The sequence below is a fragment of the Jatropha curcas genome, chromosome 1, assembly GCF_041381405.1.
Source record: "Jatropha curcas cultivar XTBG-Jc1 chromosome 1, XTBG_Jcur_1.0, whole genome shotgun sequence".
Lineage (NCBI taxonomy): Eukaryota > Viridiplantae > Streptophyta > Magnoliopsida > Malpighiales > Euphorbiaceae > Jatropha > Jatropha curcas.
This window is the reverse complement of record NC_143151.1, coordinates 3,636,184-3,663,412: the sequence shown is the minus strand read 5'-3', so window position 1 is coordinate 3,663,412 and position 27,229 is coordinate 3,636,184. Positions and strand designations below refer to the sequence as shown.

The 27,229-nt window shown below is 31.1% G+C and overlaps 3 protein-coding genes across 22 annotated transcripts; 2 read left to right on the top strand and 1 right to left on the bottom strand.

The window, feature by feature from the left end:
* Positions 1-267: 267 nt before the first annotated feature.
* LOC149498840 (tRNA-splicing endonuclease subunit Sen2-1-like) lies at positions 268-6,240 on the top strand. Of its 15 annotated transcripts, none has more exons than XM_089721006.1 (5): positions 268-797; positions 2,498-2,543; positions 2,652-3,079; positions 3,223-3,978; positions 4,801-6,240. In XM_089721006.1, the coding sequence occupies exons 4-5, from the start codon at positions 3,251-3,253 to the stop codon at positions 4,877-4,879; spliced, it is 807 nt and encodes a 268-aa protein (XP_089577132.1). In that variant the 5' UTR covers positions 268-797; positions 2,498-2,543; positions 2,652-3,079; positions 3,223-3,250; the 3' UTR covers positions 4,880-6,240. The 15 variants fall into 15 exon arrangements, with proteins under 15 accessions (XP_089577132.1, XP_089577123.1, XP_089577136.1 ...); XM_089720997.1 differs by having other exon boundaries at positions 2,458-2,543; XM_089721010.1 differs by having other exon boundaries at positions 2,458-2,543; positions 2,647-3,079.
* Positions 5,423-9,178, bottom strand: LOC105628150 (tetraspanin-3). The gene is made up of 2 exons (XM_012209500.4): positions 8,525-9,178; positions 5,423-5,911 (listed from the first exon to the last, which is right to left on the bottom strand). The coding sequence occupies exons 1-2, from the start codon at positions 9,035-9,037 to the stop codon at positions 5,567-5,569; spliced, it is 858 nt and encodes a 285-aa protein (XP_012064890.1). The 5' UTR covers positions 9,038-9,178; the 3' UTR covers positions 5,423-5,566.
* A 9,276-nt stretch (positions 9,179-18,454) lies between these two features.
* On the top strand, positions 18,455-25,277 carry RIP5 (ROP interactive partner 5). 6 transcript variants are annotated; one of them, XM_012209504.4, is made up of 6 exons: positions 18,455-18,816; positions 19,744-19,840; positions 20,074-20,182; positions 22,277-22,448; positions 23,228-24,910; positions 24,981-25,277. In XM_012209504.4, the coding sequence occupies exons 3-5, from the start codon at positions 20,163-20,165 to the stop codon at positions 24,893-24,895; spliced, it is 1,860 nt and encodes a 619-aa protein (XP_012064894.1). In that variant the 5' UTR covers positions 18,455-18,816; positions 19,744-19,840; positions 20,074-20,162; the 3' UTR covers positions 24,896-24,910; positions 24,981-25,277. The 6 variants fall into 6 exon arrangements, with proteins under 6 accessions (XP_012064894.1, XP_012064893.1, XP_012064892.1 ...); XM_012209503.4 differs by having other exon boundaries at positions 19,744-19,850; XM_020676913.3 differs by having other exon boundaries at positions 18,456-18,816; positions 22,280-22,448.
* Positions 25,278-27,229: the final 1,952 nt, after the last annotated feature.

Sequence of the window (27,229 nt, the reverse complement as noted above, 5' to 3'; positions counted from 1 at the left end):
CCAACAACAATTCAAGAAATTGAAAATGGCATATCAATCAGAGCTGTAGAACAGAACAAAACTAAGTTTAGAGAGGATGAAATCAGAGCTGCTATCTTTCGCCCATTTAATTTTAAATGTGAGGTTAAAAGTTCAAAACTTATATATGGAAAGTTTGAATATCACCCTTGGCACAACTCTAGACGTGAGGTTAAAAATTCAAAATTATATATGAAAAGTTTTATTTGAACATCACCTGGCCCAAGCGAGTGAAAAAAGAACTATTTTTTCAACAGTTTAAGAGATTGAAAATGGCATGTCGTCAAATGCAGCCAAGACTTGAAAAGTTAGTTGAAAGAGAACAGAACAAAACGAAGTTTAGAAAGGGTGAAACGGAGCTGCCATTTTCCATTCCCCGCGATTCGCGAACCTTTTGTTGATCATTCTAAGAAAGCGGTGCTTATACATGTTCATACCGCTAAAACTTATCCCCATCCTTGATTCAATCTGAAATATTGGGGATTGAAAGTCTGGGAAATAGCAAATTTGAGAACTTCAGGTTTAGGAAGTTATCGAAACAATTGATATCTCTGATTTACTCCGCTGTCTCTGATTTTTTTTTCACCTTTGCTTCCTCCTGATAATCGATGTGTTCCCTTGAGATGTTATAGACTTATATTTTAGGGACGACGTAAACAACCTGTTCGACGAAACGCCCACGTAATCTGATTACTCGTTGAACATAAGGAGCGGCATGAGAAAGCAAGAGAATTGAGGTGATCGTTTATTTGGCGATGACAGTTGCATCCAATTACAAAGTGAGTCACGCTCTAACTCTCTACTACTTTCTGGTTTATGGGTGAGTCCATGGAAAGGAAGAAATTGAGTTGCGTTGTTTGCAAAATGTTCTATACATTTGGTTTGTCTTTTGTTAGCTTCAGAGCTTAAGCTTTCAAGACAGGAATTTGAAAATGGGCTTGAGATCTTGACACACTTTTATAGTAGAATGCGCTTTTCGTTGAAAAAAATTGCAAATCGACTTCAAACTTAACAAAAGTACAAGGGTACAAACTAAAACTGAAAATTTTCTAAGGATAAGCTGAGAACACTTAATGTGGACTGGTCGATTGACACAAATATACTAAGAATTGTCCAGCTAATACTCTGTGGTGTGTGTTGAATTCTGTGTTGTGTGTTAACTCGGGGGAAATTAATTATTTAGTCTTTTAAGGTATGATGAAATTATCTGAGTAATTTTTTCGTTGAAGATAAATACTCAGCACGTTTCTGACGTTTGGATCCGTCGACCTAACCAGTGATTCATTCCAAATTGAAGGGTATTTTCAGTTAAATCACAAAAAAAAAAAAAAAAAAAAAAGCTGATAGAAATTTTTCAAAATGACAAAAATTGCCTTACCTGTTCACTGCCCACCTCTCTCTAGTCTGTATGTGCAGCTATCATTAGAGACTTAAATGTTATGGTTTTTTTAAGAGTTGAACAGAGCATCCATGAGTCTGTGATTTGGAGATTAATGCATTTGCTTTATTTTCTCATCAATTCTTTATATTAGTGAGAGAAACGAAGAAGAAACGTTGCTTTATCTCTGTGGTTCCAAAAAAAGGGCTTCACAGAGAACAAAGCGAGGGTTTTGTGAAGTGAGAGAAAAGAAGAAAACGAAGGTTTTAAGGAGAGAAAGCTTAAAATTCGCTCACTGAAATACAGAATTTTTAGAGTGAGAGAAAGTTCTAGATGTATATATGTACAGAGAGAAACACGCAGAAAAGTGAAGTTCCCTTTGTTCTAGCTGTATTGTTTGCTAGGGTTTCATTTGATTTCAGTGTATTCAATTTAAGAAGGTAAAGTTTTTTCCACCTCTGCAATTACTGTTTTTTCCATTTTGATTTATTTCTCAATCAATTTATTTCTATTTTTGAGGTATTCAGATATTTTAATCGCGTATCTCCCTGCTTTAATTGGGATAATCTAAATTCATTTCTCAAACCTCCTTTAATTTACATCACACTTATATTATACAGCCGTAAAGCTAGGGTTTTCTCTGGTTTTCTCCGGATGGTTTTTGATTCTAGGGTTCGATCTTCTCTGCCATGGTAATTTCAGTTGCTTTGTGTAGTGTGGTTTAATCAAGTGTTTAGAGGACATTAACGGTGCCATAACTTTATTTTTAGCCGTTTAAAATTGATTGGCTTTGCAATTATATACGATTCTGTTTGTTTCCAATTCACTTTTGATTTCCTTGTTCAATTTAGTTTTTTCTGGGGAGTTTGACTTTATTGTTATTTTCCCTAATCGCAAGTATTCTTGTCCGGCACATGATGCTTCGAGAGCCCTCTGTCCGGGTCTGCGAAAATGCAGCCGATTAATAGTGTTTTTGTGGCATTTGGATGTCTTCCTTTAAAGGATCTTAATTTGGTTGAACTGGTTTGTGGGTGAGTGTTGTTAATTATCATCAATGGCAGAGTTTGTTGGGCCAAGATTATACAGTTGCTGTAATTGCAGAAACCATGTTGCCCTTCACGATGAGGTCATTTCTAAGGCGTTTCAGGTGAAAGCTTAATGCTGATTCTAGTTTGGATATAATCTGTATTGAATCTGAATGAGAATAAAATCTGAATGAGAATGTCATTTCTAAAATTCTCAATTCGAAGCACAGAAGATGACGCGGTTGCGGATGATGATGGTGGAGGCGGCGAGGGTGGAGGCGGTGCAGGCGAAGGTGGTGGAGAAGACAAGATCTGTGGCTTTTATATTACCCAGGGTATTTTCGTGGTTTCCTTATGACTTATCGGAAAAAATTAGACGGATAGACTACTAAGAACGAAGGATGCCAACGTCAGTGACGGTATGAGTATTTGTCCAAACGAATGGACTACTCAAATAATTTTGTCAAACATCAGGGACTAGATAATTAATTTCCCGCTTGCTTGGTGCTTGAAAAAAAGCATGAAATCTGAAAGAAAAATGGAATAACATATGTCAAGATTGATCTTAGAGGATTAATCTAGTTGGTCGTGTTTGGATGAATGGAGCTTATGAAATTCATTTGAGATTTCATGTCTTCATGTTTAATATGAATGAAAGGTATGCATTTTACTTCCAGAATTCAATTAATATGAATGAAAATTTTGCATTTTACTTCCAGCTTTCAGTTTTATACATCAAATTCATTTTTTCTAAATAAAAAAATGAAGTTACTTAACATAACATGTACTTGACTCTTGCAGTCGCTTTGTTCGTTTGAAGGATAACTAAATGGGACCTAGATGGAAAGGAAAGGGCTCAGAAGCCAAAGCTCTTGCAGATCCCATGTCAAAGATAGTTTCAGAGCTTTGTTCTTCTCTCATCCAAATGGCTTCTCATGGGTTACTCTCAGGATGCAGCGTGCTTCTCGCAGTGGAAGCAGAGCAGACTGAACTACTTACTCGAGCATGTTTTGGCCGACCCATTATTGTAGCTGACAAGGATCAGCAATGGTTTCAATTGGGTTTAGAGGAAGCGTTTTATTTGTGTCATTCTTTAAAATGCCTCAAGATTGTTGGTGAAGATAATTGTCAAAAAGATGTTATCGAGTTATGGCAGTGCATGAAATCGAAAAAGGCAACATTCCCTGATTTTTACAAGGCCTATTCTCATCTTCGAATGAAAAATTGGGTTGTGAGGCCGGGATCACAATATGGTGTAGACTTTGTTGCATACCGTCACCATCCATCTTTGGTTCATTCTGAATACGCTGTACTTATTTTGTCAGAAGAAGATGGTGATGCGAATGGGAGACTGAGAGTGTGGTCTGATTTTCATTGCACAGTTCGACTTTGTGGAAGTGTTGCAAAAACATTGTTAGTTCTTAGCGTCAATAAAAACGGTCATGGTGCTATCTCCCCTTCGTGTTTAGAGAGATACTTAGTTGAAGAGCACACAGTTACAAGATGGAGTCCAGAACAAAGTCGTGAGAATCAGACTATCACTGAAAATGGAGCCAAGTAAGATGTAGTCTAAAATATTTATGTTTTACTTCGCATACATTTTGTAAGCTTTTGTAATTTTGTTGTCTGATGATATTTTAAAAGCTTTAGCCTTGTTATAGCTATTAGCTGTCTTATGTTTTTTGTGCCAATTTAATCATTGGACATTTGGTTGTTGTATGAAAAGGCAAAAAATCGTTTTTTTTTTTTTTTTTTTTTTTTGTCATAGTTGTAACTGAAATGAGTCAACGTCTTTCATGTGTAATGCGCTTAACATATACGTGGGACGAAGGAATCTCTTTCAAGCTGTTAGGGTTTATCCGTTTATGGAGGACTTAAAAAATTTTGAAACCTTTGTTTATATGATAGGAAGTATTAAGAAATAAAAGTTGTGTATTGCCATTTATTTCTTATGACAGTAATTTCTCAAATGCACCATATTTTGAAATTTATTTGAAGCATTTGCAAGTAGAATAATGTTTCTTTTGAAAGAGTAAATTATTTCAGTCTCAACATAGGAATTAGGAAACGTTTCTTATGTGTTTATTATAGTTCTGTGTTTTTATGCTAGTGGATATTTATGTTAGAATTTTACATGGTTAAACTTTTTATAATCAAATTCTAAACTTACAGTTAACAATAATACCTAAATTTTAAGGGCATGAATCTGGGTTTCTGTTACTGTCTTTCTGGGATAATAATCTCTTCTTTCATCCGCCTCTGCATTTGCACATGTATATGAATAATGTCATGTTCTCATAGATCATAGGAAATTAAATATGATTCTGCTCTCTTTTTCTCTTCTTTCGTTGCTAATCCGAAAATGTATTATTTCAAAAGATGCATGTGGGATGGGAAGCATGCAACTGTAGGCATACCAATCTTAAATAAGCTGCAGGAGAATCCTAGGGAGAGCTAATTAATCATCAAGTTTAATGAAGGTACTTATTTTATTATATGCAATGTTGCATGTCATTTGGTATGGGAACATCTTTTCTCCTTCCTAGACATGATTTGTAGCAATAAGTTTTCTATTCTCAATGGAAAAAAAAAAAAAAAAACACCTGTGAGCATCTTCTTTTTTATTGTAACTTGTAGCCCCCTCTTGTTGGCATCTGCATATTATATAAAATCAATGTCTGGTTAAGCATACATCGGGACTGTTCACTGCTAGTTATTTTAGTAACATTTAGCTTTTTGAGTAATTTTTCATAAAATGCTAAAAGCTACAAATTATATGCGTTAACCTTTTTATAAAAGGTTACCTTTAATCTTTAATAGTTAGTCAAAAGCAGTTATTTGATAAAAATAATTGTTTCATTGATTCACTAGTGATGTCAAGCCAATTTACAGACAAAAATATATGTAGAAGAAGAAAAGGACTGTCATTGGTAACTTTCTAATTACAATATAAATTTTTTTTCTTTTTTTTTTTTTAAGACAGACTGGTAGAAGAAACACATTACCTGGAAACAACATAATATACATCCAAACCAATCTTTCAAAGATAAGAAACCAAAATTTAAGTGCATCTGTCAAACATATACCAGTCCTAAACAGAAATATACCAAAACCATACAAACTAAGCATTCATTCTTCGCTTCATCTAGAGTTGGATCCTACTGGGTTGTGCTTTGGTCATTCTTGCTTCACCATAAGCTTCATCGTTATCGATCCGGCGATTGTTCCTGAAGGCTGCACAACCAATCACATACACAATCACTAGAATGATTAATATAATTATGTTTATAACTGACACTTTTCTCCAACTCTTCTTCAGGCTGCCTAGCACTCCAGCTTTGCAAGAGTTGCAAGAATAGCAGAGTTGCTCTTGATCATTGTTCCACAAGTTGCAGTCTGAATTATAAAGAGCAACTCCTCCTGCTGATGTCCATACAGTTTCATTCACATAGGTGTATCCACAATCTGTAGGCGGCTTGCAACAACCGGACTGCACAAAACAAAAAAGCTTTACCGATCAGATGTGATCTAGTTGGTTCTCTCATATTCTTTAAAGATAAGAGAAATCATAAGTTTCAGATTCTCAGATTTCGCCAATTTAGTGAATGTTATTCAGATAGAAAAACTATATCTATGGGGTAACTTATAATATTATTCTGACTCATCTTTCGTCCAGCGAATAAGAAGAATGTGAAAACTTTAAAACAGCTAAACCCCAATTTGAAAACAGTTGAAAAATTATTGAGATCATACATGTGGGCATTGATATTACCATACATGTAAAGAGTGATTTATAGAAATTGGAAGTTTAATATCCTAGTTTCTTTGTTTGGAAGCAAAATCTATGGTTAGTGGCATTTTGATTTGATGATGATGATGATGATTATTTTATGTGGGTCCTAATAATTTGATCATTTTGAGCAAGTGAAGTCCTATCCCCTGTCTATCTCCCCATCCACACCAATCACTTTAGCAGTTAGGCCACACCACACCTTGGCATTTGAATGCTGTCTATTTGAATTTATAGGCAAAGCTCTAATCTCTACCATAATCAACGCAAAGACTACAAACCAACTTTTGTTCTATAAAAATGGATTTTACCAAAATTTCAATCAAATACATAAAATTATTGACTTCATTTAATCTAATGAACGTGCAATTTATACTCCCTCCTCTTATTTTATATCTCGTTTAAAAGCTTTCTATGATTATTAATAAAACAATTAAATCATATAAATTATAATATATTACTTTTTAATTTGATTTTTTTAATTTCAATCTATCATTAAAAATAATAAAGAGAAAGAGGGAGAAAATGAGGTAGATTTTGGAAAATTTTAAAAAATAGTTATTGTATTTAATAAAGCTAATGGTAAAATTGAAAAAAAAAATTAATTAATACTCCCTAATCTTCTCAAAACCAAAAATTCTGGACAAAATAACTATTGAAAACAATAGATAAATGTGGAGAGATAGAGTAAATTTATAAGTAAACTCAGTCTATTACGTAATAATTCATTATGATTTATTCAATGATACTAGTTTATGAGCATGGAAGATAGCAATGGGTACAAACAAAATCTGCAGCTATATATTGTGTTTGGTATCCGAGAAAAGTGAAGAAACTAATGGAAACTTTTATAAAAGGTAGGATTCCAAGTCTTTCTCTCATTAAAGAAATGTACACATGCAACCAGACAAAAGATAATAGGGATTGAATGTATATTCTATTCTGTATTCTACTTGAAAGGAGATCCTAAAGGATAGAGCAAGAAAAGCAAACCAACCACTTCCACATTCATAAACAGAACATTCTCAACAATTTGGACATTGCAGGTAGAAAGAAGACAGTGACAAGTGCATATCAGTAATGATTTTCCTAATCTTAAATTAAATAAATTAATTTGCATAAAAAGCTCTTCTTCCCATATCAAAACCTGTTCCCTGAGACCGTTTATTATTATCATATGAATAAAATCTTGGGTTTAGCACCTAGCAAATGCAGCCACCGACCAGTTTGGACCACTAATGAACAAATCAAATAGTGATTGATGAAAGAAAAAAAGAAATTAATTAAGAATTTTGAATAATACCAAACGAAGGAATCCTAGCTAGTAACACAATTATTCATATGCTTTTATTTTATTTTATTTATTTATTCATTATTATTTTTGGTTGAGATTGACAGATATTTATTTATATGGTTAAAAATTAAAAAATATGTTATTATTATTTTTTAAAAAAAAATAATCCCATAAATTGTACCCCCTACAGAAAAAAAAAGAAAAAAAATCCTTATAATTATTATATAATAAAGTTAATCTCATTTCTATGCAACGGTGGGTTATGGTAAATTATAAAAGAAAGTGCCAATTTTCAAGCCTAAGAAACCGCATGGCCAGGGTGGCCATCCTGGCTTCTCACATGGCACCTAGTGATGATTTGTGTCATTTTACGTAATATTATATTTACGGTGGAAATTAAACTTTAAATATTAGAATAAAAAAACAAGAGCAATATTTTTAAAAGCATAATTAAAATTAAATTTTTATAATTTGAATGGCCATAACCCTCAAATTTATCATGTAGCTTGGCTTCTCGTTATATTATATTTTATATTACCAAATAAGGAGAGAGTAAAAAACAATAATGAAAATTTAAAACAAAATTTAATAACTTTTTTCTTAACAGAGAAGAACTGACTCGGACTCGGACTCGAATTTGAATCACTTGTAATAAAAATATGAATAATTATGATTTCCATTTAAATATTTAATTCAAAAGAAAAATCCAAATAATTAATATTCTGATTAATCCTTGACATAAATTCAATATTTTTCAAGCAACATACTGCATTAGAAAGCACAAAAAAATTCCTAGAAGATCAACAATATTCAGACCTATCCTTTCTTCAGCTTTGTCCATAAATAATTTTAAAATAGAAAGGGAATTTTTCAATCTATTAATCAAGGTAGAAAGATATTAAATATAAAACATAAAACTATATTTTTCAAGAACAAAAACAAAAACAAATCTATATATATGTATATAAAATAAAATAAAAAGCAAGAAAGAAAATAATAATATGAATGAATTAAGATACCTGAATAGGACTAAGCTTCCTTTGATAAAACATATCAGCAGTTTCAGGCACACCATTAACAGTAACTCCCATCTTAGCACAAACCTTAGAATCTCTAATACACGAGCTAATCTTACCCCAATAACTATCACTCGCCACGCGCTCTTCTAACCAACCGGAATAATCCTGCAAATAGTAATCCAAATAAGCTCTGTTCATAACCGGCCGGCCAGACCCTTTATCGGTGACTGCATAAGCAAAGATAATAAACCCTATAAGCGCGGCGATGATGAAGAACATAACAAAGAGATATAACCACATCAAGAAAGTGTTTCTATAACACGCGCCGGCGAACCCGGCTAAAGAGACGACCATGATAGAAACACCAATGATTATTAATGGCCACTGCAAGAACTTTAAGCAGTCTGTGTTGTTGGCTCTGCTGCTTAGCCATATTCCTCCTCCTAAAATTGCTATTGATAATAAGAAAGTTATGAAGTTTAGTAATCCTATCAAGTGATTGCTACTTCTCATCTTCTTTGCGTAGTTTCAACTGGGTTTTCACTTTCTTTTCTTTTCTTTCTTCGTTTTCTTTATGGGTAGTTATGGGTTTTTTGTTTGCAGAGAGAGAGAGAGAGAGAGAGAGAGAGAGCAATAATGACAGTGGGGGTTTGTTAGATGCAGGTGGTGATACTTAATGAGTAATGTATAAACAGTGCGCTTTGAAATCTGAAACGAACCATACTTGTATATCTAGATTTGGTTACTGATTCAAACCGAACCGGAATCTAAACCAAAATGAAAATTAGTTGATTTTTCTTATCAATTTTTGTTTTTAAAATCAATATTTTATTTTTACAACTGATTCTAAATTAGCTCTATCTAACTCTCCTTTTTTTGGTTATTTATATATTTTATTATGTTATAAAATCAAATATTATACCTTATTTGTTTTGAAGTGACCTAATTCTCGCAAAATTTACTTATTAGAAACTACACTTTGAACGAATTTATTTAATAAACTAAAAAAAAGTAAGAGTACATGTAAATTAGAAAGTAAGACAATCTTAACTTGAAGTTTACTGGATTAGTGTGGAGAAAAAATTCATCAACTTTATGTTTACGGTCAATTCAGACCAATTGAACCGATTAACTGACTGATCAATTGAACCGGTTGGATTTAGCTATTTGAATTTTAGAAGAGCTCACTTAAATTATACTATATAAAAGACAAGTGTTCGTGAAGAGATTGGCTGCATGACTTTCTGCGGGTCTAAAGGGTAATTGATAATAGCTCATGAATTTTGGATTTATTTGCAAACTTCTCTAACTTAATAATGTTTGCTTCACTGTACTTGCCAAAAAATTTGATATTACCTCTATTCTCAAACTGGAAAAAGACACGAACGACAAAACTGGAAAAAGGATATATATACTTTTTTCAGAAAAATATCAACAATTATTGTATTTATACAGTTATTAAATAAATTTAAAAATGAAATTAAAAATAGAATTTGAGGGTTTTTAAAAGTTTATTTACTAGTAATATTATTGCTAGAGTTATTATTAAAAAAATATTTACGTATATTATTTGTTAACAACTGTTGATTAGGATTTAGTTATTTATGTCAAAAAAAAAAAAAAAAAGGATTTAGTTATTGAAATTAGTATTTAAAAAATAATTTTTTAAATTTATAAATTCATTTAAGTGGTATGCTTTTATACTTTGTTTGTAAAAATTTAAATTTGATAGATGATATTCAAGAATATACCTAATTAAATGATGTCAAAAAGTAATTTTAAGATATTTTTAAAATGAAATTTTAAATTTTCTTTCTCAAAAATTTATTTAATTTAATACCAAACATACCCTATTTCGATGCTATTGTTGAACAAATTAATATGACATTTGAAAAGACAAAAACGGGAACGTGGCACTGTTATATTATATGCCATGGACCCATTTGCAAATTAAGAGTTGTGAATGTGGATGCCCATGCAAATGTGATCTTTGAATGTGTGAGAAGTTGATTGGCCCTATGCTTGGGTTCAAATATTTAATTAAAACACTTTCAACAATAACTACTGCAAATTTTAAAACTATGTTCCAGTTATGTATAAAACATTTTCAAGCAGAGAGATAAATATTCAAATGCCAATTTGTCATGGACACATTTGTAATTTTCTTTTTATCAAGGATATTATAAATGCAAAAATAAGTAAAACCAATTTTCAGCATATTGCATGTCCAATATAAGAGGCACAATTATAATTACAAATAAAGAACATAAATTACAAATTAATCCTATAAAGTGTAAAAATTAAGGACTCTCGTGCCAATATGGTCTTCAAACATGTCGAGAAATGATTGGCTTGCTTCTTTGTTTTCTTTTTCCTTTTTTATTTTTTTATTTTTCCAAATAGTATGAAAGGTTATTTTTATATATGCTTGCTCAATTTTTCTGCGTGACATTTTCTAAAAAAAATAAAAAATAAAAAATAAAAAATAAAAGAACAAGACGGTCCAGAATTCAGGTTGCTTGGAGAGGTTATATGCTATTCTTTGACTTTCTGTTATTTGAATATATTAAACGGTTGGCATGTGGTGGATGAGTGTGATTGGAAGATCCAGAGTTAAAGCCAAAATATAAGTTCTTTTTCATTTTTTTCTTAATTCTTAATCATAGAGATTAAGAGATTTTTACGCTATTGCTTTCATGGTTTCTTATTATCTTGCTTCAGCTTGCAATGCAATTTATTTTTATTTATTTATTTGCTTACTTTTAAACGCAAAGCAAAGAGTGGAAGATTCATCTTTACTTCCTTTTTTATGGAGTTTTTATTATATTACTAGTTAGGGGAAAGTTAAAATCTCAATGTTCAACCATACTTCAATTATGAAGTAGACAATGGATTTCATGTTAAAATTTTTTTTTAAAAAAAAAAAAAAAAGTTTCCCAATATTACTCATGTGATGGACGCGTGTGGATTACTGTAAATTTTGAAATATTTATATTCGAATTCATTTAAATATTTTTATCAAAATTAATTAATAACTTATTTTTTATTACTAATATACATCTCAAACCTCTTTACACTACCACTGTAAAATTTAAATTCGTTGAATCTAATTAACCTATTTGAATATTTTATTTAATATTAATGGATAGAATAAATATGCACCACCAAACTCATATAATATAATTTAACATGATGTGGGTACCTACACCTAAATCTCAGCCTTATTCCAACTCACTGTAGATAAAAATTTTACTGCTCATATTGATTTCAGGCTTATTTATAACTATCTGAATTTACAATAAATAAATCTGAACAAATAAATACTGGCCCATGTTCTGCCATACTTATGACTAGAAGTGACCATTTTCTAATTCTTGGAATAACAACCGTTGGTTTGAAATAGGTGAGAACTAGAACCGTTTGAAATCGGAATCCATGGGAATCTGAATTAAAATTGGAAGGTCGCAGTCTAATTTTGATTTTAACTTTTTTAAATTCGTGAATCAATGACCATGACGAATAGTTTTCAGAAGTTTTTAAAATTTTTATTGAACTAGCTTAAATTAATGGTTCTAAAAATTTTAAATTTCTTTATATAAAGATTAGAATCGACTGTTCAAACTGATTGTAATAAATCTTTTTTCAAAAAAATTTATTAAAAACTCCAAATTAACCCTTCCAAAAATATCTTATACTTTTTAAATTTTAAAATTTTGCGAACCTGCCAAAAACCAGCTGGAGAATCTTCCAGAACTGTACTAATCAAAATTATTAAAAAACTGACCAATATTACAAACCACCAATAAAACCATCAATTTTCAATTTAATTTCAATTCCATATTTTCTGCAACGGAAAGCATAGATACTCCTATTTATGACAATGAACTTGCAACGAGTACCGAGCAACCACTATCCATATCACTAAGTAATATAGAATGTTAAAAAATTTATAAGAAGAGGGAAAATATTTAATTATTGATTTGGATTATGGGGTGAGGAAAGCAAAGTAAATGGGCATGAGAATGGAGCAAGCATGGGCCATGAATGTAGTACAGTGCACAATAACTATTTAACAAACAAAATCCGAATAGGTACCTAAATAAAAAAGAATATTTACAGAATTAATCACCGTAAATTAAATTATAAATTTCATCCTTTACAATATATTTTTTTTTTTCCAGTTATATCGTGATAAGTATTAAAAAAAAAAAAAAAAAAAAAAAGAAAGGAAAACAAACTGGATAACTCTGCAAAATAAACAAACCCCTTTCATTGATTTGACTATCTACTTGTAATCTGTCCACCGCCCATCCCATTTCAAGCATGAGAAATTGCCATGTTCGACAAAAAGAAGCTCACCCAAAATATCTCTTCAAAAATACACTTTTTAAAAATTTTCTTTTCTTAATTTTCTTGAAGGTATCATAAGTCAAGATAATAGCACCGATTTATTGTATCGTGTGGACTTTTAGCTATACGCAAACACACTGAAACCTCACTCGCTTTCTCACTACATCAGCATATTTTACATATTTTAATAATATAAACATTAATTATTATGTGTAAAGTTACAATATAACAATTACCAATATATTTTTTAATTTTCATGAGTAAAATAAAAATTATCATTTTTTTTTCTAAAAATCAAGTAGTATTAAATAAAAAACATTCAATAATACTAACGTAAATCTTTTTCTTTCGTTAAGAATCGACGTAGAAGATTACCATGATTTATGGTGAAAATTAAGAAAATTTCGACAGTATAATTTTATTAAAGTTATAAACTTAATAATAATTAATAGCGATTAAATATATTACAACATAAATTAGTTTACTTTACATATATACATGTAAAAAGAAAACCTTTGACTCTATTTGTACAAAATTGATTTTGAAATATTTGGAAGCATGAAATTGGATGGTTTGGACCCAGCCTTTGCCCTTTGGGCATGAGAATACGTTTTTAGGAAATTAAGCCCATAAATAACAGATTTTATTTCCACATCATTTCTAACTTGGACCTTAGTTTTCATTTCGGCCCATCAGACTAAGTCGTGGTATTCGTATTTCTTTTTTATTCTTCCATTTTTTTTTTTTTCCTGAATACGAGAATTCAGCTCTCAACTTTCTATCTTTATCTTTGACCTCGTAACATTCTAAATTCTAAATGTTATCGCTCGACCCATTATATATTTTAATTTATAAATTTTTATAATATTACATATATTTTCATATTGATAATATTGATTTTTAAGGCTTTTGGTATTTATATGTAAAATATTTATTTAATGTGCAATTAGCATAATTTTTAAAATAATAATTTTAAATTTTTTAATTATTTAATGATTGTTTAATTAATATAATTATAATTTAAATTATTCATTAAAATAATTTTATAAATTAAAGTATTTAATAGATATAATTTTATAAATTAAAAAGTTTGATAAGTTTGAAGAATCAAACTAAAAGTTTTTCTTTTTTTTTTTTTTTTTTTTGAGGCAAAAAAATGAGACTATTAGGTGTGCTAGTCATTGCTTCGTTAGCTCGAGCCACATGTCAGGTATTGACGTTCGATTTAAGACACTCCATAGGGTGTACAACCCCTTGAACACTTATGGGAGATGCTGCTTGTTTCCTGCAGGATCGTAGCATGCAGTTCTTAACCCACAACAGTAGAATTTGACTTAAGGCAGCCCGCAAAGTGGACCGTGACTTTTAGGAGCAGAATCAATATTTAAACATAATTAGTTATAAGATATTGTTGTAAAGAATCGAATCTGAATAAGCAAGCGGATGATCAAGCTAAAAGTTAGAATGTATACTATTTATTAATCATTAACTAAATTAATTTTCAAAAATTATATATTATAATATATGTACCTTTTTAAAATTATAATAATCGTAGGGCCCGACAAATCAAGATCTATGTGGCCCAATAACTAGAGGCAGATATATGTGCTCCTATGATTCTGTCCATTTCTTAGTTCTTTATTTAGCAGGGCAGGTAGAAATTAAGCATCTAACATTAAAATAATAACAGGTAACGCTCCTCTGATTTCAAAAACTATTTGACTCCTTTGTCATTTCCTTTTTTAAACTAAAAGAATTATAGTTTCGTGAGAGGAATTGAAAATTCAATTCTCTTAATTAATCATGCTTTTTACTGTTACGGTAATTATTCTTCTGAAATAATGTTTGCTTGTAGGACTACATGATAAAATTTTTGTCTACTTGGAGAGGTATTGCTAAATATGGATAATAAGAGCAAATTGTCACGAATTAAATTATTTTTTTTGTTAATAAACATAATTTATTATTTGAGGATGGTAAATAAAAAATTTTTAGTTATTTTTCGATTGCTCCTTTCTCTCAGAGTCATAGTAAACCTCTGTTTGACTATAATTTTTTACGTAGCATTTAGTGTTTTAACTCTATTTCTACAATCTATATTGTTTATTGAAAGCGTTTTAAATCTATCTCCATTATCTATATTGTCTTGGCTATGTTAGGCAACAACTGTTTAGAATAGTATTTAGTGTTTTGATTATATTAAAATACCGTTTTAATTAATTATTGTATTCGGTAATGTTATATTTATTTTAAAGTTTAGAGTTTGAGGTAATGTTTCATGAAACGTTATCCTCGTTAAGGTTTAGCGTATTATAAATTTTTTATGATGCCTATACCCATAAATTATCTTTGCCTTATTCTCTACAACCTTACCCTTTTTGTCTTTTTATTTAAATAGCTAATAAAACATTTATTTTTATGAACACTTCTATCTTAAACTGCTATATAAACAACCACATACTAACAACTAATATCTAATTAGCTAACAACTAGTAAAATAGCTGCTAACATCTACTATAAGAACTAGAATTGCTGAGCAAGCCCTTTATAATAGTGTTTAGAGTTAGAATAGTGTTTGCAGTAGCGTGTAGAGATTGAGTTTGAGGGAGTAAATGATGAAATGTTATTAAAAGCTTTTTTTTTTTTTTTTTGAAAATGCAAATACTTTATATATTAACAGAATCAAAGTTAAAAACATCATAAATAATATTTGAAGAGATAGCACCCTATTCAAAAAAATCAGACATAAATGTAATTTTTCAATATAATTCAATTTCCACCCATATTTTATTTTTAAAAATAAAAAATTTGGACTGCAATTTGTTATATCTATGAATTTTTGAGGAAAAACTATCTAATTCTAAAGAATTTGAAGGATATATTTTATAATATTGCAATCTCTATAGTCTTTTCAACACAAATTATAGATTTATAAAGTTTATTTTTTATAATGCATAAAAATATGCATATTTATTTATTATAATTTCAGAGCGAAAAGATATTAATATTTGATTAGAAAAGATTTGCAATTGAGTGTCTGAATTTTAAAAAAAAAATTACAATAAAGTGTATAATGCTGACTTGGCAGCCGGAATAATGATATAAGCAAAATGGATCCCACTTTTTACTTGGTGAGTTGCCCACATGGACAAAGTTTTACATCAGAACCTTTCTTCCTCATCCTCTTTCTCCTTACCTAGCCGGATAACTTAATCAGTTCCACCATCACCACTGTCATCCAAGGCATACTGTTGCTTTTTGGTGCATGCTGTGTTTCTTTCATTACTGGAAATGCCACATGACATAAACTTCATTTTTCGCTTTTAGTTATATATAATTCAATCCATTAAGGGTCTCTTTGGTAATTTTAGCGGTTCCAGTAGATGTTAATTATTATAGTAGCTGTTATCGGTTAGATATTAGCTATTACTGATTAGTTGTTTATATAGCGGTTTAAAATAAAAATATTTATAAAAATAAGTGTTTAATTAGATGTTTAATATAAAAAGACATAAAAGGTTAAGGTCATAGAAAACAAAGAAAAAACAAGTGATGGGTACTGACATCATAAAAAATTTATAAAACAATAAATGTTAATGAGGATAATGTTTCATAAAACACTACCTCAAACTTTAAACATTAGGATAAATTAAAAGATGCAATTCTATTTGGTTCTATGGTTATATATTTGTGCCGTGCATAGATAATTTAATAAATATTTATTTTTAATATTTAATTAAAATTGTTATATCTCAATTTTTATTAAATTGATTTGAAGATAAATAACTTTATAATTCTCAATGTTTAAATTTAATTTAATAAATATAGTTAAAAATTTTATGAGTTGTAATTATGATAATAAACCATTTTTGAAAAATATAAATTAATAATAATAATAATAATAATAATAATAATAATAATAATAATAATGTTAGAAATAAAATATTATATTTAATTTTATTTATTTATATAGTCAAATAAAAATTTATGATTTTGAAATGACTATTTTTGTGCTAATTATTTATTTAATCTTTTATTTAGTTAAATGATTATTATTTTTTACTATATTATTGATTATTATGTCTTAGCATTTATGTTTTGCATTTATTTAGAAATTAAAGCATTTTGGAATCCAACGTGATGTAACTTAACTTTTCTAAACCTCCATGGCATTACAAAGCAATTCCAATTGGCACATTCTAGAGAAAATATGCATGCTATATATAAATATATATATATATATATATATATATATATATATATATTAAATAACTAAATTAAACCAAACCAAAAACACTAATTCAAACGAAACCAATATAGTAATACATTGGATGATCAAATCAAAACAAACTAGAAGACTAATTCAAAATTTAAATCAAACCACATCAAACCAATATATTAGTATATTAAATAATCAAATCAAACCATACGTTAAAGATACATTAAAGATAGGAAACAATTGCTATTTGAGAGTAAACATTTGTTACAAAGCAATACATTCATAAATCAAGCCCATATATTAATACATTAAATAATCAAATCAAATCATGCCAACTGGAAGCCTGATTGAAGGAATATGCCACATGTCAAATTAAAATAACAAATGGATATGTCATATGTCAACTTTCTAAGAAAAAAATATTTGCTATATATATATATATATATATATATATTGATTTTGGAATTTAAAGAGGATTTGGTGCGATACATTCATGCTTTGTTTGGATGGGGAAAGGATGTAAAATGAGGGAGTAAAATGATATTATTTATTTTCCTTCTTATTTTACACTCTTTGTTTAGTTTGAAGGAAAAATATATTTTTATTGTTTTATTTTCCTCCCATTTTATAGAGTAAATCAGAGGAAGTAAAATAAAGAATATTTTGCATCCACTCACAATTTCATTCATTCCCAAACAAGGTATTTTGCAAACTCCAATAAATTTTCATTTATTACATCCGTACCATAATGTTGAGAAAATAGTTTGTCGCATTTATGGTTTTAAGGAGTAATAAATATTTTTTCCATATTTACACTTTGTATATGACAAAAAATTATTACTTTAATTTAATGAGTTTTTTAGAGAATTAATATTAAATTAAAGATAATATAGTTAATTTATTCAATAATTTATTATAACTTATATAAATTTAATTATTATATTAAGAAATGTAAAATTTTAAATGTGATAAATATATAAATACAGATAATACAATTTTACACCTCTCTTTATTTTATATCCAACCAAACGAACTCTTAGAACGTTAAAAATGGCTCTGAATGTTTGTTTCTTGAGCTTATTTGGCGCGAGACCGAATTAATCGGATCCATAGCCATTAGATACGGAGTGATTAAAAAAAAAACTTCCTTCCCGGGACATTTTGCCAACTCTACCCTTTTTTCTTTTAAGTATACACCAACTCTACTTTTTATTGGAAAAACGGGCAGATGTCCCATCCTTCCACGCTCCAGAAAATAAACTAATAATAACAAAATAAAATAATAATTAAATTAAGAAATGCCAAAAACAAAAGGCAGCTTACTTGTTCTGCTCATGTTGCCATTCCTACGCTACAGCTTTCACTTCCGGACGTAAAAAACTGTTCAAAACCAATTTATTCTTACAATTCATGAGACGACAAATCCGTACTCTCTGGCGTCTTTCCGTTTAGTATTGTCATTTTTCTTCATCTTCTTCTAATACCCTCTCTTCTCTTCTCTACTCTTACAAAAAAAGAAAAAGAAAAAGAAAGAAACAAACAGAGATAGAAAGGAAAAAAATATCTAGACAACTGTGCAGAGAAGAAGAACAACCCCAAGAAAGAGAAGCTAATACCTCCTAGTTCATAAATATCCCTTTTCTATTTTCTTCTTCCAGTGAGTCTCTCAAGTCATAACAAAGCTCAGTAGTCACTTCTCTCTACTTTGTTCAACATTTTTAAGGTCAGTGATAATATTCACTCTCATTTTCTTGTTTTTCCGTAATGTATTTGGTTTCCGAGAAAATGCGAGAAATTTGAAGGAAAGGAAATGTTTTACGTATGCGAAAATCATTTTGACACTTAACCAGAACTTAAAACAGCATTTCCAGTGTTTGTTTATCTCTCTAACTTTCCCACATTTTCTCGGCAACCAAACAGGTAAAATTCTTTGGTGTCTTTTCTCTGCAGTCTGGAATTTGCTGTAGATGTTTAATTTTTCTGGCTGCAATTATGTCTCTTTTGAAGTTCTCTGATCAGAACTCAGGTTTTATTTAAAAAATGAAATGTCTTTCTGTTATCTGATACTGGGGCTACGCTTTGATTTTCGAGCCCAAAAAGCTTGAATCTTTTCAGAATGCAGTTTTGTTTTGTCACTTCGAAGGACCCAAACAGGGGCTCAAAAGGAAAAGGCAATAATCGAATCTAATAAATGCTGAGCCATACACTTTTTCTTTCATTTTCCTCATTTCTCTATATTTGTTTTGCTTTTGTGTTTAACATTTATCATGTTTTTTAGCTGATTCTCTGCCTTTACCTTTAAGATCCATTTCTGTTGTCTGTTATTAAAGCCTGCATTGACTCCATGATTTATTGTTTTTTTCTTCAGAAAATATTATATTTAAAACATTTTCCCTGGAAAATATACTAATTAGTAATTACTGTTGCTTTTATAGTTTTCTCTCCAGACAAAATGAAAGCAGGTTTTCTTGAAAAGTTTTAAACATTCAAAATCTAACCAACTAACAAACCCCACAAATTAACATCAATGAAGCTTCCTAATTTCACGGCAAAATTTGAGGGGATAAACTTACATAATTACCCTTTTTGTTTTGTGCATCTTTATGATTAGTCCACCAGGGGTATTTGTGTAATTCTGTTCCTTCTGTAGGTCCATTGTGAGTATAATAATGTTTTCATGAGGTTAGTATGAGCCTGGTGATGGTAGCGTTGAATGGATAAAGGAAAGAGAGTGAAGATTGGCTTAGGTACTGTTTGGTAAGCAAATTGATAGTTGCATGTGTTATGCTCTATGACTTTTTACTGTGATTTTGTATGAATGGGTAGTCTTAGCCAGCAATATAATCTTTTGCCTTTATTGCTGCATATGTGATGATAAGAAGCAGGTGTTGCCCTTCATGATGCCATTTATTTTTCTTCGTGGACCAGTCACATTGGATTCTCTTGTCCCAACTTGTGATATTTTTCTGGTATATTACAGGTTTTGTGGGTCAGGGTGCATTGAAGTAGAGTAGTGAAACATCAAATAGCTCCATTTTTCAGTTGTGCCCATAAGGGTAGTTTCAAATTATGCAGACTCCAAAAGGAAGGTAATTCTCTTCTCTGCAGAGTCTTCCTTCCTTCTTTGTTGTCTAAGGTGTGCACAATAAATGCTTTTGAATTTTGTTGTTGAATGTTGATCCTTTATCTTATTTTCCCATCTTTTATGGTATGCTGGTTTAGTTAAATGCTAATGAAGTACAGTTGAGATCTCTGCTGTTAATGGTTGTAATGCGATGTAGTTATACAGTTTCATTTCCCTGCTAGTAAGGCATCTCTCTTTTAATGTTCTTGGGACACCTAAACCTTTCACGTCTGTGTTTGTGGTCTGTCTTATTTTTCCATTCTACTTTCACTATCAATCCACAATTTTATGTCCATTTTGCTGGTGACTGGTGAGGTCTCTGTATATTCATTGAATTATAATTTATTCCTTTGGCATGAAAACAAAGATTTTTGAACGTGTCTTTGTCTGTTGCATTAAGTTAGGACGGTGCTGGGGCATCTTAGTGGCCCTTAAAATATATAATTTCGTATTGTCAAGGGCTATCTCTTTGAATAGTTGTCGCTTTGTTACATGATGTGTTATTAAATTGACTGTAATCTTGTTTTCTAATTTATTCTTGTTAAATTTGAATCTAAAAGCTTAGCAACTCATTTTGGCAAATATTCACCATTGTCCAATACTGAGAGGTGAATATTATGCTTTCTTGATTTGTCTGGGTGTGAGATCATTTTTCTTGGAATTAAATGAGATTTCAAGAGTAAGATTTCGACACTGCAAAATCTGTTGTTATGTAATGCTTCGAAGTCAGAGCCGCAATTTCTTACTGTATTATTCAGAATAGTCCAAAAATGGTCGCAGACATGGTTAATACATCTATTTGGTCAAAGCTAGTCATTTCTCTTAAAGCAAAATTTTTAAAAGAACTGTTTGCTTTTACTTTAAAAGGCTAGCTTCAGAAGAAAAGAAATAGTTTTAAATCCAACCTAAAATGCCAACACTGGACATATGAAGAGGCTTGGTCTAGTTAAGATGCCTGAATTTTGGTGATTGAACCATTGAACTTGTTTGTTTCATGGATGCCTGAATTTTTATTTTGAGTTCAATTTTGTTATCCATGGCTACAAGTCCGTCTTCCTTTCATTCTTTCCTTTTCAAAAAAAAAAAAAAAAAAAAATTTGTTAGTTACTTCTTTTTTATTTCTAACACTTTTTATTTCATGATATCACCAGATAAAATGTGCTTCTGATTCCTATTTAATGTTCCTTGGATTTTATTAACAATCCTTGGTGTGCTAAGTGTTGCCTAAGGCACTGTTATAACTTTCTTAAGCTTGTATAAAAACACTTCAAATATATGTTTCAACTTAATGTTGATTCCCAAATCTTATTTGACTCTACCAGTAGATCAATTAGCTAGTCTTGGTTAAAGGGTGAGCAATACTCAGTTTTTAATCGGAAATCAAATCAAACCGACTCATTTGGTCAGATTCATATAGTTGTTTTAGAAATTAGTTACCGATCGGTTTGGATATGAAAAACAGTTTGGTTTTCGTGTACCATAAATAAATAACTGAATTTATTTGTAAACCAAAGTAACTAATTCGGTTCGGAATAACAGAATCCAAACTGAATCAATTTGGTTAGGATTGGTTTTATACTATTCACTTCTGGATTCGGTTACCATGAAAATATGTTCAGTTAGACCGAAACCGAGCTGATTCAGTTAGGTTAACATAATGCTCAACCCCCCTACCTGGTCCAGCCATCAGATAAAATACAAATTATCTGAATTAAATATAACTTATTAGACTAATGATTGATCCAAATCTCTGTGGGACATGAATATTTATACTAATACAAAGCTTATCTATTCATACTGTCTGATCCTCATGGAGAGCACTATAAGCTTATGCTGGATGATTTGTGAGTGGTGGCTTAGTCAAGGATCTGTAGAGTGTACCTAAATTAGTGTGCTTCTATCTACTTAGCTATATTTATATAATATATATATATTCACTTGTCATCTTCTATTTATCAATATATTGTTCCTGAAACAGTGGATATGAAAATTTTCCTAAGTTATTGCTTGTTGGTACAATTTAATTATGTATCTTGGTTGTAATTTGTGATTTTCATAGCAGAACTGGCTCCTTGGAAGCACCACAAAAGGTTCGTCCTCGAGCTGTACGCCAACTTAAAACAACTGGACTAGAGCCTGACTCTGCTTCTTCATCGAATCAAATTAGAACACCAAAAGAAAGAAGTCCTAACGTTATTGATCGTCGTTCACCCAGAAGCCCTGTGATCGAGGTGATCTATTAACTGCAACCCAACAGCTTTCTTGGAGTTCCATATAAACAATGTTGCACCACCTTGCAAAGAAAGTGTTTAGGATGGATTGCAGCCGAATCATAAACACTGTAGTATTTATAGTTAAAATGCACATAATCAGGATCACTATAGATGCATGTATTAGCATTCTAGTTTCCTTTCTACTGTGTGCTTTAGACAAAACATGGTAGTTTTAGGTTATGCTATTATTATTCTTGAGTTAGGTGCATTATATGATAAATTCTTCTTCTTCTTCTCTTTTTTCTTTTTTTACTTTTTGCGTACTGATGGAAAGACATCAGAATTCATAAAGACTATATCGCTGAGCTCTTGATGGTAGGCAATGAACTGATAACAATTTAGCAGTTTTAGTGATAGATATTTTGCAACTTGCACCGAGTTCTCACTGACTGGGTAATGTTAGTTTTTAGGTTTTGAGAACTGAGGAACAGGAAAAATTGGTAGATGATAAGTGATATTTTCTCTCAATATGGACAAATGCACATTTCCACCTGTATAAATTATTACTCTGCAAATTTTCTACTTGTAATGATTGTACATTTGGGGGTTTGCTTTTGTCATTCTTCATTGTCTCATGGTTGTCTTTTTCATGAACATTTAGCCTCCATGACTTAGTTATGTTTTTTTATGGTACAATGTAATGAAGATTATAGAAAGCTAAAACATGTCTTATGTCAAAGCTGGGGCTGTTGGATTTGCTGAAATGTTCTTACTAATCATCTTTGTTCTTCCTCCAGAAGAAGCGGCCTAGCAGAATATCCGAATTGGAATCTCAGATTACTCAGCTTCAGGAAGAACTCAAGAAGGCAAAGGACCAGCTAAGTTTATCAGAATCATGGAAGAAGGAAGCTTTACAAGAGGCTGAGGAATCGAAGAAACAACTTTCAGCTATATCTTCAGAGTTCAAAGAATCACAGAAGCAACTTCTTGAACTATCTGCTTCTGAGGAGGCTCGTGTTGTGGAGCTTCAAAAAGTCTCGCATGAAAGGGATAGAGCATGGCAGTCAGAGCTTGAGGCTATCCAGCAGCAGCACTCGATTGACTCTGCTGCCTTGGCCTCTGCCTTGAGTGAAATTCAACGGCTCAAGTTTCAACTTGAAATGATTGGTGAGTCAGAGGCTGCACAAAACAAGCAGACAGAATCAGCAGATGTGGAGCTTGAGACCTTGAGAGCAAATCTCGTGGACACTCTTTCTCTTGTGGAGAACATGAAAAACCAACTACAGGACAGCAAAGACTCTGAGGCCGAAGCCAAAGCACTGGCTAATGAAACTCTAGTTCAACTAGAAACTGCAAAGAAAACTGTTGAGGTGCTCAGATCGGATGGCACTAAAGCTATTGAAGCTTATAACTCCATTGCTTCAGAGTTAGACCAGTCAAAGGCACGTGTTAAGTTGTTGGAAGGACTTGTTAGCAAACTTGAGGTGAAACTGAGCAATTTTTCCTGCAAAGCTGCAGCTGATGATGGTAATGAAAAGGTCATCGTTGAAAACCAAATGTCAAAGGAAGTAAACCAGCTTGAAGCAGAGGTTTCTTCTTTGAAATGTGAAGTGCAACGATTGAGATCTGCTCTAGAAGCTGCTGAGACTAAATGCCATGAAGAACAAATTAACAGCACAGTGCAGATAAGAAATGCTTATGAACTAGTGGAGCAGATAAAGTCTGGGTCTGTTCTCAGAGAGACCGAGCTAGAGGCGGAACTGAAACAGGCGAAAGCTGATATTGAAGAATTGAAGGCAGACCTAATGGATAAGGAAACTGAATTGCAAGGAATTTCAGAGGAGAATGAAGGGCTGAATTTGAAACTAGAGAACAGCTTATCAGGCAAAGGAGAATCTGAACTAGAGAATGAACTCAAAAAGTTGAAGGAAAATGTTGCTGACTTGAATGCGAGTTTAGTGGATAAGGAGATGGAACTACAAAATATACTGGAGGAAAATGAGGTGTTGAAGGTGGAAACTAGTAAGAGGGAAATGAACAAGAATAAAGTGAGTAATGATGTGGTTGTAGAGCTAGAGACAGCAAGGGCTGCAGAGCAAGAAGCTCTAATGAAGCTTGGACTTGTGATGGAGGAGGCAGAGAGAAGTAATAAAAAAGTTGGAAGGGTAACTGAGCAGCTTGAGGCTGCACAGGCAGCTAATGCAGAAATGGAAGCAGAGTTGAGAAAGCTGAAGGTGCAATCTGATCAGTGGAGAAAGGCTGCGGAGGCAGCAGCCGCTATGCTTTCAGCGGGAAACAACGGGAAGTTAATGGAGAGAACCGGATCATTGGATAGCAGCTACAATCCTGTCACGGGAAGTATGGACTCACCTTACAATGATGACACGGATGATGATCTGATGAGGAAGAAAAATGGAAATATGCTGAAGAAGATAGGGGTCTTATGGAAGAGGCCACAGAAATAAAATATACCCGAGGAGGTAATTGTTTTAATTATATTGTCTAGTTAATACCAATTTTTTCTTCCAGTAACCATTCTTTTTGCTTCAGTTTGACAGATGGAGATTGAATTGATTGCAAGAGTTTAAATCATTTTCATGAAGCAGAAGTTAGCAATCCTTGTGAAGTTCTTATCTTTAACAACTTGGGGAAATGTTGGTTTGTTTTTCCCATCCCCATGAACATCAAAATATTGTGGTAGAGATTTTGCTGTTGATATATATTAAAATTGGCAGCTTTAGTTCACTTTTGAACCGTAGAGGACATGTATCAATTCAAGGAAAGGAAATAGCCAAACCTTAAACATATAATATTTAATATATAATGTATTTATCTGCGTTGTGATTATTATTTATGGCTACTTGATACTTCAGTACTCTTAATCTGGATACAAAAGCAAGCTTGGATTGGCGATTTGTCGAAGGCTTGACCCCCCACGTGATCTACTTGATGCGAATCAAGCTTGGAAATTGTCTATTTTATCAACGGTGATTAGGCCAGCCCAGCTCGCAGCCTAGCGTTTTGATTAATGAAATAATCTTTTCACTTGGGGCTGGATTCGGTTAATTCGTAGCCCAATTGGCCACACTGTGCCGCGCATAAAAAATTCTTAGCCAGCCTTTAGCGTTGTCAGCTTTAGCCGAATTGCCCACATTGTCTTACTCTGAGCTCCTAACTTGCATTTGGTATTGGTTTCAGAAGAAAACAAATTACATGTTGTAGATTATGTTTGTTATTTCTGCTTGTTGAGCCATTTTTAATGTTTTGGAAATATTATGAGTTCATGTTGTATCATCTAGTTAAAGTTTTAGGCAGGGCAGATGATATTAATTTAAACTAGAAAATATCTTTTAATTAAAAAATTAAAGTAATTGTATATTATTGTAAGTTGTAATACCCATGTTGCTATTATTTGTGTGGTTAAAATAATATGATATGAGCATAGTCTATGAATTAAAAATTCAATTAATAAGCAAGTTAAGATGAGTAGTTGTTTTTAGTGAATGAACAAGTACCGGATTTAAGGTCGCGTTTGATGACTATCAGCAGCGATTAGTTGTTAGCTGTTTTAATAGCTTTTCGTGAAACATTAAAAATTAAATGTTATATGAGTTAACTTTTTGTAAAATATTATTTTAACTTTTAAACACTATATTATTGAAGACCGTAAATAATATCATTTAATCAAAATACTAAAAAAATAATCGTGGAACACAGTCATATTAGCATGCACTGACCCGTCATTGTAGTTAATAAAGACTTGACAACTTGTAACTTACCCTCAAAATTTCAAAGGAACACTCAAAGACTGAAAAGATAGGAGTTGTCCTTCTCCACACTCCTTATTAAATTTTTATTATAAATTTTGACAAAAGAAAGGAATATAATCTTACTGGTCTGACAAAACTAATACTTGCTTATAAAAGGGTTTAGCAGAAGAAAATGATGCCTTTCTAATTTGTCTGAAGCCTGATGGATTATTATTACATAACTGCAGTTTTAATAGGAAGCCACAAAGTCAAATCTAAATTCCCACCAACAACATTTCTTTAATAACAAAACTTCAAATCAATTTGAAATTATATGTGTACAATAGTTTTGAAAATATCTGATAAGCTTCAATACTTTCTTTTCCCAATTATCCTTCTTTGATAAACCAAAACTCTTCTTTCACAGTTATGTCAGACTTTGTTGCAAAAGAATAATGGAAGAAAGAAAATTATAAGTAACTGTTAATTTTCATTACATAGTTATTTTTACATGATAATATATGAATTATATCCCAAATAAATAATTTATGAATTAATACATCTACTTACTAAAGAAAAAATTATGAATATAATTGATTTAAAGAAATTAATTTTTACATGATATACACTCATATTATTTTTCCCATAAATATTTTTCATTTTATCTATAATTTAACCTGAGAATCGAAGTATGATTGTGGGATGAAATTATAACGGCAGAAATTAAAATTTCACGTTATTATTATTATTAGAGAATCTTATCCAAGTCAGGTAGGCCTACCACGTTGGATAACCGTCAAGTCACAAGATGGAGATGAATTTTCCAGCCCAAATAGGCCCACAACAACAGTGTGGTCACTACAGAATGTATATAAATTTCATACCATTTTTTTATATATAAATATAATTCAGCAATAATAACATACAGTAGCATAAAACTTTACTATCTAATCGAATTTGCTGATAATTTTAATTAAAAATATTTATATTATTTTGAATAATAAGATTAAAAGATATAATATTAATTAAATCTTTCCGCTTTGAGATCAT

Excerpts from the sequence above, each read along its gene's own strand:
- RIP5 (XM_012209502.4), top strand. The coding sequence starts at position 20,163 with ATGCAGACTCCAAAAGGAAG. Across the intron at positions 20,183-22,276 it reads ATGCAGACTCCAAAAGGAAG|CAGAACTGGCTCCTTGGAAG; the intron begins GTAATTCTCTTC and ends TGATTTTCATAG. Across the intron at positions 22,449-23,227 it reads CCAGAAGCCCTGTGATCGAG|AAGAAGCGGCCTAGCAGAAT; the intron begins GTGATCTATTAA and ends TTCTTCCTCCAG.
- LOC149498840 (XM_089721006.1), top strand. The coding sequence starts at position 3,251 with ATGGGACCTAGATGGAAAGGAAAGGGCTCAGAAGCCAAAGCTCTTGCA. Across the intron at positions 3,979-4,800 it reads ATCACTGAAAATGGAGCCAA|ATGCATGTGGGATGGGAAGC; the intron begins GTAAGATGTAGT and ends TTATTTCAAAAG.
- LOC105628150 (XM_012209500.4), bottom strand. The coding sequence starts at position 9,037 with ATGAGAAGTAGCAATCACTTGATAGGATTACTAAACTTCATAACTTTC. Across the intron at positions 5,912-8,524 it reads GGAAGCTTAGTCCTATTCAG|TCCGGTTGTTGCAAGCCGCC; the intron begins GTATCTTAATTC and ends TGTTTTGTGCAG.